General features: G+C 38.5%; 1 protein-coding gene across 16 annotated transcripts in view; it reads left to right on the top strand.

Annotated features, from left to right (window-relative positions):
- Positions 1–12,861, top strand: part of IKZF1 (IKAROS family zinc finger 1) — a 109,674-nt gene extending 96,813 nt beyond the window's left edge. For 11 of the 16 annotated variants that reach the window (XM_064660580.1, XM_064660661.1, XM_064660586.1 and 8 more), the window contains 2 exons: positions 4,152–4,286; positions 8,304–12,861. In XM_064660580.1, the coding sequence (XP_064516650.1) occupies positions 4,152–4,286; positions 8,304–9,007 (839 nt within the window). In that variant the 3' untranslated portion in view covers positions 9,008–12,861. The remainder of the gene's footprint in view (positions 1–4,151; positions 4,287–8,303) is intronic. The other 5 variants (XM_064660679.1, XM_064660605.1, XM_064660688.1 and 2 more) reach the window with 2 other exon arrangements.
- The last annotated feature ends 205 nt before the right edge of the window (positions 12,862–13,066 follow it).

Genomic DNA, 13,066 nt, shown 5'->3' with positions numbered 1-13,066 from the left:
TTTTTTGAGAAATATTTAGCTGTTGTCTTACTTTGTTTAGCTCAAATAAAAAGCCAAAGTACAATTCAAACGTAGCAAAACCCTTGCAAGACCTGGAAAACATCAGTTCGTCATCTCAAGACAGTGTGACTACATCACCTCACCACTTTTGCTTGGAGTCCTATATTGCAATACTCTTGTGGATGTATTTTTAATAGAAACTTAATGCCAGTGTTCTAGGTAGGGTTGAAGAATCTTCTGCACTGCACATCTCCTTCCCTTTCTAGGCATGGCTTAAAGGGCTCACTTGACCACTGAGACCAACTCATCTAACAAGGATGAGAAATCTGTCTTTCATCTCACTCTTCCAAGCAAGAGGACATGAAGCCAGAGATATTTAATTTAGGCAGTTTGACTTGAGCCAGTCCAGAAATGTTAATAATCTGTTGACAACCTTCTTCCCAACCTCCCCTTTAAAAGAAAACTGGGGGGAGGTGAGGCCCTGTTGTTCTTCTCTAAGAGACTAGTTTTATGATGAAGGTAAAGTCCATTTCTTGGAAAATATCAACTCTAAAACTATGCCCAGAAATAGAGCAAGCAGGTATTGGGGCTTGAATTATGTTTTTTAACAAAGATCCTAGAGATCTGTATGGGATCCATCCAAGTAATTAGCCATACAAAATCCCCTCATATGTGCAGTTTTAGATAGAAAAGATCCAGCTTCTATAGTGGAGTTTAAGTTCCATTTCCTGCATACTCTTTTCATCCTGTCAGTATATGTTATTTGGTTTGTCAAATGACAAAAATGGAAGGTTCTCTCTGCCTTGTTTGCAGTTATGCCTCATTTAGTATTTTATATCTGGACAGAACCTGAATATGTTTTTACATGCTATCAGATAATGTAAAGTATATGCACATAATAATAGCAGTGAATACAGCTGAGATGCTTTTGGCAGACAGCATGTTAGAGCAGCGCCCCTTCTAATTTTATTGAGGGGCTGGAGACTGTATAAATAGAAAAGCTCAGTGTAATATACGGTAGGTAGCAATACTTACTCCTCAAAGAGGTGACATGATTTAGAAGCAAATACTTTGTTTTAGGATTTCAGTCTTCAGTGTCTGGCACGTGGATTTGAATGCCTGCACACAGAACATGAAAATGAGTAGCTGAACTACTACTAAAGTCTTAGTAGGAAAAATGCCCAGATGAAACTGGTGTCAGGAATCATAAACTTTAATAGTTTTAGAGATGGACCTTTGCCTATATCAAATCATGACAGGAGAGCTTGCAGTAGCTTACAGCTAAATATCTCTTATCTCAGTGGGATGAAAACTTGAGGAATTCATTAATGCTTTGAAAGAATCACTTTTTTCTTGTATCTTGTAAATCTGTATTTGATATGATAGGACTGCTTTTGCAAATTAGAAAAAAAATTAAAGTATTAACTTCCAGTTTTAGACCTTATATCCAGTGAAGGACTTCGCTCTTAAAAAAAATTTAGTACTCAGTTAATGAATCAGTTCTTTACATTTCTAGAACATGAAACTTTCCTGCATTTTTCCTAGTATTTTGCATGAAGAAAATATACAAGAAAAAGCAGAGAATGACTGGGTGTCTTTCTTGGACTTCTAGTGTATTCTATGTTATATCTAGAAAAGCAAGTAGCTATACTGCCACCATTCTCACAATATTTCAAGGTGTGATGTGGATCTATTAGAGCCATTATTCAGGCCATTTTTTCCCCCAGACTCAAAAAAGTTGATACAACAATCTGCTAGAGTGTCTGATTTGATATTCCGCTGCAGCAAGATTGCTTTTAACAGCATTTTAAAACAGCTTTTGCAGTATACATAGGTAAAAATGTCAGTTGAAAGGACTTAAACTAGTAGAAGTTTTCCATCAGCTTATAAATCTAAAAATACAATTGAGAAAGAAATTAAATAAAGATCGAGCAAAAAGGAGTAAAAAGGGGAACAAGAGATTGTGTTTATATTTTAACTTGTCTTTTCTTTCTTTGGAACCTGATGAATTTAATGGCAAAATTCTTATTTTAGAGGACTAGAATCTCACTGTCCTTGTGAAGTTCATCTCTTAGAGTTATTATCTGGAGTTTTGCGTTTGAGTTGAGTGGAAGTGTGCTGAAGTCTTACCAGGCTTATGTAAAATAACAGAAGAAATAGTTTATGAAGTTTAAAAAAGGTCAATTATGGTTCTTCAGTCACTTGGGAATATTAATTTGAAAAGATAAAATTATTTACTTTTTTCAGTTCACAGATACCGAATTACAGAGAAATAGTTTTCCAGTTGGTAGCAAATTTCAGGGGTTTTCAGTTGCAAATGCTGGATATTAGTACGTAATACAATTTGCCCTTTTTTTTAATAGCAGTTTTAAAAGTGTGAAAGTTTGACTGTTGAATACATGATTCATCCTCTCTTGAACTGATTAGAAACGTAATGTTATTATATTCTAAACAAATATTTCTTGATCATTTCAACATTTAACTGAAAAATCAGTCTTTTGTTTCCCTGTTAAACATCGGCTTTAAAACATTCTCTGTAAGTCTCCTCCTGAGGTGGCACTTGGAAGCCTTGGTCAGCACAAGATTCTGGTGTGTGCTTGTTCGATGATGACTGTGTACCATCAACACCCTTTATTCTTCTACAGCTTCATGACCAAATTCTGCTCGTTTCTTACATTGGTCACAACCTTTAGTGTCTTGTGGGACTGGGGCATAGTTCTGTGAGACTCCCTGTTGCTGTCATTGTCACTATCACTGTAGTATGTTCTACTGTAGCAGGGACTCAAGAACCACTTGTATACTCTTCAGTTTGGTATTGCAGGGTGGTGTTGTCTGGGACACTTCACCTGCTTCTCACAGTTATCCACCAGACCCTGATTTCATATATTTCAGGAACAGTGAAATTTTCACAATCATCCTTTTATGGCTGTGGTATATTGTCAGAATAACATTGCATTAGAACAATGTGTTCTCAACTATTGAGAAACACCTAGGTACCAGAGTAATGGGTTCTGTGAACCAGTAAATCCAGTGATAAAAGGAATTCTCAGCAGGCACAGAAGGCAAAATGTAGCAGAGCGGGGCACCTAATTGAAACAGCTTAAAGAATCAAAGCCTAAAAATCATCTTTTGCTTCTTCCTTTAATAGAAACTCACAAGTTCAGGAAAAATGTCCATATCTTAGTAGCAGGTAAAAATAAAATTAACCCCTCTCTCTGCCTTGACAAACAACAACAGGAACAAAACAAAAAACCAACCAAACAAAAAGCAAAAAGCAAAACCAAACCCCAACAAAACAGCTGTGCTCTGATTTCACTGCATATCACCTTCCCTTTAGATGCTCAAAGTCAGAAATACTTTTCCATGCATTTTTCATAGTCATTGTTTTGACAGTGCATTTTCATACATCCCTTTTGTTTCTGCAGGAAAATACTGAAGTAAAATATAGTGAAAGTGAAATAGTCTTCTTTTCCTAGAGCCTCACAGCTAAGCTCCTAATTCTACAGTGTCTCAGCAGCAGCAGGAGGTTGGGAAACAGGTTTGAGTATTGGAAGTCAGTGTTCCACTGTAGGTGTGATTTTATCAATTTAAATGGTTATTTAAAATATAAATTGCATCAAGGAAGTATCTAAATATTTGCTAGGGGAAAAAGGGGCTGGAGAGAAGGGTTGGTGTAGCTTGCAAATATACATTCCACTGCTGGAGTTGAGAAGTTATCCATTTTTCCTGCTAAAGAAGACAAGTGGTTTCACTCGGAGAGGTGCAGAGGGACAGTGGGGGGTGTCAGCGGGAGGGTGAAACAATAAGCTGCTTCATGTCCAGTGTAACGTTAGGGCCTCATTTATTCACAGAAATGCAGAGTGGCTGTAGAACAAGGGTGGAATGATTGCATGACATACAGGCAGAAACCTTACAGTTGCTATCTCGTTTTTGTATCCTAGACGAGGGAAACGTGAATATGTATGTAGATTAATCAGTATGAGGGACTTTGTTACCAAGAGTCAGAACTGTCCTGTGTCTGATATGGTGAGCTCCTTCATCCAGCTGCTTGGGAGCTAAAAGACATGGACTGACAAACAATAACCTGAAGACAACAGTTCCATTAAAATGGAACAAGCCTGCCTAACGCTTCTGATGTCATTTGATTTCAGTCATAAAAGAGGAAACTAACCAGAGTGAAATGGCTGAAGACCTGTGCAAGATAGGGTCAGAAAGAGCCCTCGTGCTGGATAGACTAGCAAGTAACGTCGCCAAACGTAAGAGCTCTATGCCTCAGAAATTTGTTGGTAAGAGTTAAACGTTTGCTGTCTCCTAAAAAGTAAAACAAAACAAGCCCCCCAAAAATATTACAAGATTTTTACTTTTGCTTTATGGTTTTACTTGGTTTGATAAATTAATAGTATGTATCTCTACAGAATCAGATACAGAGATTTGTTGGGGGGAAAAAAAAAAACAAATAAATATCTCCAGCATACATTTCTGCATGTTTAGTTTTCCACATCTGGAGATCAAATTTAAATCTTTTTCCTGCCTTTTTAGAAGTTTATGAACCAGATCATTACAAGATCTCGACAGGCTCTTAAAGCTGCCTTAAGAACCCAAGGATAGGAATAGAAGTTTCCTGTTGGGATAGCATTTGACCACACTTTCAGAGTTATTTTATTGAATTCTTGGATGACATTCAGATCTGGGCATATTGGTGTTTCTGAAAGTGTTTGTTAATAGTTGAACATAGAGTGGGTAATATTCTTCATCCTTTGATAAAGTCTGTATACTTCTAAAGCCCAAAATGATCATGGATATGTCTGAGAAAAATACCTAAATGAAAAGATCTTTGGATACTTTTATAAATGATGCAAAATCTTCATGCCCATTTGCACCTAGTAGTTCCTGTCTTAACAGTGAAAAATTTGATGTCATGCCTATAAAAATGAAGGCTCCACATATATTGTTCTGTTTATTAAGCAGTGGTTACACCAGTTTTGTGAGACCCACAGACAAGATTTTGTCAGCTGTGGAGGGTTAGTCTTAAATAAATAAAAACATGGGAAATCAGAGGACACCATATACTCATACCCAGTTAGACTCTTTCATAATTCTCTGCACATTCTTTTATACTATTATTCTATAGGAGACAATCAGATAAAACTAAAGTCTTTGAAACAAAACACACATTGAGAAAGTCTTCAGTCAAAAGTCAAGGCAAAAAAAAAGACCAGTTTGTGGGACAGAAAATGTAAATACACTTTATTCAACAAGGACACAAGGCTGAAAGGAAAATTAGTATTTCCTAGACAAAGAAAAAGGAATCTCAGGTACATCAGGAGGTGCAACAAAATGTTTTAAAATAAAGTCCAATTTTTTTTTCAAGTCCAAAGGCAACAATTCCAGGAGGTAGTCAAGGATAAAAAATGCTTATAACAGGACAAAAGTTGTAGTAGAGGTAGTTACCAAAATACGTCAACTGTGTGAGGCAAACCATATTAGTTTAGACACTCTAGTAACTGATTGCATCAGGCAAAATACTAATTCTGTGAAAGTTCCAGGAAGAACAGAAGTGTTAAACTTTAAAAGGTACTAGCAAGTATCCTATATGCAATGTATCTGTGGGTGTGGACTAGCTGTATCATTCTCCTTTTCTCTCTTCACCCCAAGAAACAGTAAAGAAAGCCAGTTTAACTATGAGTTTTAGAAGGGCAGAGTTTCCTGTCGGTTAGTTATTCAGCATGCAGTGTGGGAAGACAACCTACTGACAGCAGATATTTATGGAAATTTGCTAACCTTCAAAAGGGCAAACTTTCCTGACAAGAAAATGCCCCCAAATCCTTTCCTTTCCAGTCCTCACCTGCTCCTTCATGTAATAGGTACATTTATTTAAGGTTGGACCAGCTGGTCAGTAGAGTTTTTGGGTAGTAAGACACGTTTATTGCTCCTGCAGATTATCGTGTCGTCCCAATCCCAGAGAGAAGGAGCAAAGGGCATCCTTCACATAAGGGAAGGACTTTCTTCTGCTTTACTAGCTTTTTCTCAAGACTGAATTCACTACCTTTCAAAAGTGAGATTGTTCACCAAATTCAGCCAGTTACTTGTAAAATTCTCTCTGTATTCCAAAATGGAATAGCTCCCAGACCCAAAAGCAGAACTGGGTCATCCAAACCCAGATCAGAACTGCATGAAAGGTTGACACGTGGTTATCGTGTTTTAAAAAATAGGCAGCTAAGAAAAGAGAGGGATTAAAAAATACTAAGAAAAATGGTGTCCATGTGCACTGAATGCATTTTTACCTTTTAAGTACTTGCTTCAGAATCTTGAGCAGTGCAAAACTTGAAGCACATCAAACCATTACCAGTTTAATTTACTTATGCTCTAATAACCACAGAAATGAGCTATTATTTTTAATGAGTGCAAGTATTACCTGCATTGCCCAGATATAGAAATGGTACCTGCCTACCTTAGGTTTGTGTCTGTTTCAGACACTTCACTTGGAAACAAATTTTTCTCATGAGCTCTTGATCCTCTCAGGCCAACTACCAACTAGTTATGCTACATAAAGCAAATACTACCCAAGAAACATATATTAAAATCATGCCTTCTGGATGCCCAAAATTGCATGTATAATGAAGCCCAGTCCCACTTTTCAGTGGTGTGCAGTGCCCATGGAATATAAATGATATTGGCCTCATTTTATCCTCCTTGAATCAAGTGTATAAATTCATATTAGGAAGGGTTTTCTGTATTTAATTCAAGAGTCTTTCACAATGCCTATTTTGAATCTTAAGCATCAAATTCTGCCTGAAAACTGTAGCATTATCAAGGATAAATCTTGAAAAAAGAATACAGTCTAGTAAAGGGCTTCTCAAATTGGCAGAATGATTGGGAAAGAAAACAAGAGGAACGGGAAGCTTATGCAGCACAGCTAGAAGGTGTCTGTACCCTACATCCCCTATAGGAACTTACACAATGTTAAGAGTATTTCTTTCTCTGCCTGCAGAGCATGGACAAACTAGTATGAAACCATATCATGGACAGAAGGACTTCCTACACTTTGGTCCCCATCTTTGCAATAGTGTCATGCTAAAAGGTTTCTGTGCTCTTCACTGACCTTGGATAGTCAATTTGAGTAGAAACTGGGTGGGAAATTATTGATAAAATAATGTGCAGACCTTCTGGTAAATTTTCCATGCTTCTGCTAGCATTTCTTTCGACAAATTAGGACTCTGTGAGACCTACCAGCAAATTTCATATTGATCAGGAAATAATTACAGCACATAGAGATGTTTGTGGCTTTCAGTGTTTCCCAAGATCTGCAGAGCTAGAAAATCCATCCAGACTACAAACATTCTCTTATTAGTAGACTACAGGAATCTGTGGAAATCTTTTACCCCTTTTCATTTGCATAAATTTATTAGAGGCCTTATAATAACATTGATGATTTACACTGTTTAAGAAGACTGCTTAAGTTCATAAAATCAGTATCTGTGCATTTCAGTAGTTTCTTCCACTCCTAACTTTTGCTTCTATGTTTTGCTTAGTCCTGTGGGTCCAGGAATTTGGGGGAAATTGTGGTGAAACTTGTGTTCAATACTAGGGTATCCAGCTAGAGATACATAAGTGCGGTCTGATTTTAAAAAAGTTAAAGATTTCCCCCTTACTTTTGGCATCCAAGTTACATGTAACAAGTAATCTTGCTCTAGATAGGGTAATGTGTCTAACATGGCTTATTTAAAAACAAGGTGTGGAGGGGTGGTGGCAGTACAAAATGTAAAGTTTTTGTTGATTTTTCCTTTAAAATGACGTGTGACCACATTGCAATGTGGGTTATTTCTAAGAAACTAAAACATACAATTTCCAGTCTAAGAATGCAATACTTTAGGGAAAAATATTGATAATGTGCTTCATGCTCTGAAGCATGGAGGCCAGGCTCACTGTGATTGTGCTGGTACACTGGCTTTACTAACCACAAAGACAATGCCTCAGCTCACTGTAGGGACTCCAGTTAGAAATGAGAAAGAGAGGATGAAGCACTTGGTCTGTAGCGCCCCTGAGTCCCGTATAATTATTTCCAGGATCTGTTTTTCATCCATTTGCTTTTCCAAAGCCCTCAGATTATTTAGCAGGCTAAAAAAACCCCGCCAACCCACCATTTTTCTACCTGGCTATATTAGAGAACTGTGAATACCTCAGGTGGATTTCAGAGGTGGATTTGGTCAACTCTCTTCTTCCATGTTTTATTAATCCATGATGTGCAGTTCCTTAATTTTGTAGAAATCAACCATCTGACTTCTCATTGTTTTTCACTGCAGGTGAAAAGTGTTTGCCTGACCTTCCATACGATGCCACCACCAACTATGAGAAAGAGAACGAGATTATGCAGACGCACGTTATCGACCAGGCCATCAATAATGCCATCAGTTACCTGGGGGCAGAGTCCTTGCGTCCCCTTGTCCAGACACCACCAGGGGGTTCTGAGGTGGTGCCTGTCATCAGCCCCATGTATCAGCTCCACAAACCTCTTGGGGACAGTCAGGTTCGCTCCAACCTTCCTCAGGACAGTGCAGTGGAAAACTTGTTGTTGCTTTCCAAAGCCAAATCTGTCTCCTCCGAACGAGACGCCTCTCCCAGCAACAGCTGCCAAGACTCAACAGATACAGAGAGCAATAATGAGGAGCGCAGTGGTTTGATCTACCTGACAAACCATATAGGTCCCCATGCAAGAAATGGCATCTCTATAAAAGAAGAAAACAGGCAATATGATGTCTTGAGAGCAGGTACTGACAATTCCCAGGATGGTTTCAAAGTGATCAGCAGCAATGGGGAGCAAGTGAAAGTTTACAAGTGTGAACACTGTCGAGTCCTTTTCTTGGATCATGTGATGTATACAATCCATATGGGTTGCCACGGGTTCCGCGATCCTTTTGAGTGCAACATGTGTGGCTACCATAGCCAGGACAGGTACGAATTCTCTTCCCACATAACTCGAGGGGAGCACCGTTTCCACATGAGTTAGAACTCCTCTGGCACAGATCTAGCCTCAACAGCTGTGTTACTGGAGCTGCATGAGCCATGACAGCAACAAAGCACAAGTCAGCTGGACAGTAAAAGTAACAAGAGAATCAGAAGTTCAGCAGTTTTTTCTCACAAGAAAAGAGATTTCGTTTTGGTAGCATGCATTGCAACTCAGTTTTCTAAAATGAGTTTTTACTGAAAATGTTTGATCACCAAAAACCTTTAGTAATGTAAGTAGGAGCTTTTGTAGTCACATAGCTGAAAGCCTTTCCCTTAACTGATGCTTCTTGCAAACCTCCCCTGCCAGAACTGTTAACCACGCCAAGGATGCACCACACGACGGGGACACAACAGGCAGGAGTGGCCAAGCTTTCTCTCTTAACACCCTGAGCGCTGGGCTCTTCTACCAGATGTATGTTTTTTGACTTCCTGGTATTATTTGACTCTTTCAGGAAGATTGAACTCAAGTAAAGAAGGAGGGGCCCATCTCAGATGATTCCACGGACAGCTGGGGTGGGATGGGAGCCCCAGCCAGAAGGTTCTGAGTTACTTTGGTGGTAAAAAGTAGAACGTTTTCACCTGCAAGGGTGCTACTGGTATTGACATCACAACATGCTTTTTGTGTCACTAGGCAGGTGGGCAGGAATGTGAAAGAAAGAAGAAACACCCTTGTAATATACTCCGTGAAGTATAAATTGCATTTAATGTATAGAAAAAGGGTATTGCTGGCTCTTCTTTGAATAAATATTTTCCCTTTTTATCCAATAAAACCCCACTTTTTGTTAAGCAACCCCTCCTCTCTCTGCATAAACAAGTTACAATGTATTTAATTTTTCTTTCTTTTTAAAGTTTCAGTTATTTAGAAAAGTATGATGTACAGTTGAAAGAAGCACTAGATAGATATATGTGTGGGGAAAGTCTCCTTATGCACATTTTTCATCTTTTTAAACTGTCTGGAAAATACCCAAATATCCCTCTCTTACATATAAAAAAATCCCATTTTGCTTGCACAGAAGATGTCCTCTTGTAGATTTTGTGGCTTTACTCATAAGTGTTGAACTTAATTATTTTTAAAGCACTCAGATGAATTAAACCAGCCAGTCAAAATTTGCAACCGCCTTCTTTTTTCCTGGCATTTGCCATTTCATGAGGGACCAAGCCCCACAAAGGTGCTGAGAACCTTGACTTCCTATTCACTTAGTCATTTCACTACTTGCTTTGAGTTACTTTTACTTCATGGAACTAATCTTAAGGTTAAAAATATGGTGGGTTTTGCAGAAGGGAGACCAGAGACTGCAGCACTTTGCAGAGTGCAGCAAGGTCCACCAAAAGCTTTCTCCATGGTGGGTTCTGCTGCAGATACTGTTACCTTCAGTTATAATCAAAATTTCTATGACAAATAGATTTTAACCCCAAACACAGCTGATATTTAAAAATTACTTTTTTTTTTTTAAAGCTGCTACTTTTCTTCCTCTTCCAAATATTTCTTTTCTTTCCCTGAACACCCTCGTAACTTAAGACTGGGCAAAAAAGAAATTTTTGCAGCTGCATAAAAATCTATCATCAGTGCTACAATACTTCCTGGGCAACATCCATAAAAATAGCCCATCTTAGTAACTTAATGTATAAATACTTCCACTCTGATAATAGCTGGATATTTTGCAATAAACACAAATCAAATAACCTACAAGACTAGCAGTTTTGTCATACATTTGCACATTTTCCATGCATAAGTGCATGCAAGTACATCTGTTTATTATAAAAAAGATTTGATGGGACCATGAAGTGCTTGCATCTAGGCCAGAGTGGCCTGATACTTGTAGCTATATTTGATGCACATTTCCTATATACACATACTATTACAGGCACACAGAGTTCCCTCTTCTGCTTTCACTTTTGCAGGTGTAAGTCAGGAACAACAACACTGAAGCTAGAGGAAAGATACTGATGAAATAACGAATTACAAATATATGCTTCTATATGCTATATAAGGCATGCTGCTATACACGCCTTAGCTTTTCATGCCAGCTCATGCCAGCTAGCTTCACCTGACATGTGGGCACAGCAGTGTTCTTACAATGAATGTGTCACTGACAGTTCAGCAGCTTTGTCACCAGATGTGAATGCTGTGTCTGAATGTCCCCAGACCTGGTGCATGTACCCACAGCAGTGAGAACACATCACTAGCACGCTAGGTGGGTTCATACATACAGGATGGCCAACAATCTCCCAAAAATGAGTGATATAAACTACAGACCGAAAGGTGATCCCCTCCATTCCTACACTATACCTCAGTTGCCTTAAGAGACTTTATTGATCCCCCTCCACTCCCACATTATAACTCAGCTGAGACTTTATTCTTGTTGCCTTCCAGCCCAAGATGCTGTGAAGGGGGTGGGCACAAGGAATTGCTGGTCCCTTTCATGCCCTAGATACGGTTTTGTCATCAATGCCTGCTACACATTCAGCTTCAAGACAGACTGTACCTGGCAAAGAGGTATTATCAAATATTTTGTATAGAAATAACCTGAAGAGAACCTTTAAGGGGGGGGGCCTTACTCAATGAGTTTTCATTAATAATTTTTTCTATTTAAATACAGTTGAAACAGATTCATTTTTCATAACTGGTAGGGATATATTCAGCTGTTCTTACCCCTCTCCAAGTTTGATCAATACCAACCAAGAGGGGACAAAGTAATTTCCCACCCCTGCTGCAACGCCCTGTGTGAGATCAGACATTGGCTGTACAGAAACATTCTGCTTTTATTGCTCTTACACCTCTTTCCTGCTCTTCTAAGATTTAGGTCACTATATATACACCCCATGCCATAATTTTTTTGACCCTTTATTTTAAGAGACACCAGGCTATAAAGGGAAGGGGGACAGAAGCCTACTCAGGTGGTTTTGTTTCTTTGCTTTTACCCAAATCTAACACAAGTAATGCCACGTTCATGAACCGTGTAAACAAGCACAGCTCCAGTGGAGTTTAAGACTGCCTCAAACATGGCTTTGAAATGTGATTTCTAATTACTGGGTAGGTTTGCTGCCTTCACAACATCTCTGTGCACACATGCACGTGTCCGAGTCTCTGTGTCACTTCTCTTGCTGACATGCACGTGCCCTGTCTGTGGCTTTGTGTATCATTAATATTTTATATACATATGTATTTGTATATAGATCTAAAATGGTTTATATGACATGATGATGCACTGTCAGTCACAGTGGGTTTGTTTCCTGGCTCTGGAGTTTTCTTATTTATACTATAAGAGAATATGTTGATGTTGTATATTAAACAGTACAGTAGTATAAATAAGTATATTAAGGCACAGTGTATGAGAGGGCATAGTCTAAGGGTAGGAGCAAATGGCATTCTCTGTTCACAAAAGGGCTTTCTTAGGTTTGTTTTTTCCAGTGTTTTTTTCTCTTTTGCACAAAATCATCTTCAGTTGGTTTTGAAACAAGTGGTTCAATCATTTTATTTATGAACATATGAAAGGATGCCATGAAAATAGGATGTTGTGTCTGTGTACATCGAAACAAACTGCGCCCTCGGAAAACTAGTTTAGTGTAACCTCCCTTTTTCTCTTTTTTTGCTATGGTGCAATACCCTGATATAGCTTAGCTGAAATTTAAAAGGAGTAAATGTGTGAGTGGCTTTAAGTTTATGTATGTTTTTAAAAAGTAAAAAATGACTGCTTCCCAATCCTTCCCCGTGCACTGCCTTTTCTAATAGAAAAGTTGTATTTACACCTTTTTTTTTTGCTGTGGTTTTATATTGTAACTTCATTTTTCTTTGAGAATATTGTATTTAAAAAAAAAAAAACGAATTTCATAAAAATTGAAAATGTTATTAAATTATGTCTGCAAAATGAGATGCATCCTTTAAGACAAAAGAACAAGGTAAAAAAACCCAAACCCCTGAATCCTTTTCTCACTCTGCTTGTGGGTGATGAAGTCGTTGGGCACAGCAGGAGGCCCTGTGTCTGTGGGGTGGTGACTGTGGGGGGAGGCACAATGCAAGGTGAGGTGCAGGCACACAGAGCTCTGTGGGCTCAGGGAG

Source organism: Pseudopipra pipra, chromosome 1, assembly GCF_036250125.1.
Source record: "Pseudopipra pipra isolate bDixPip1 chromosome 1, bDixPip1.hap1, whole genome shotgun sequence".
Lineage (NCBI taxonomy): Eukaryota > Metazoa > Chordata > Aves > Passeriformes > Pipridae > Pseudopipra > Pseudopipra pipra.
This window is presented reverse-complemented; position numbering and strand designations above follow the sequence as displayed.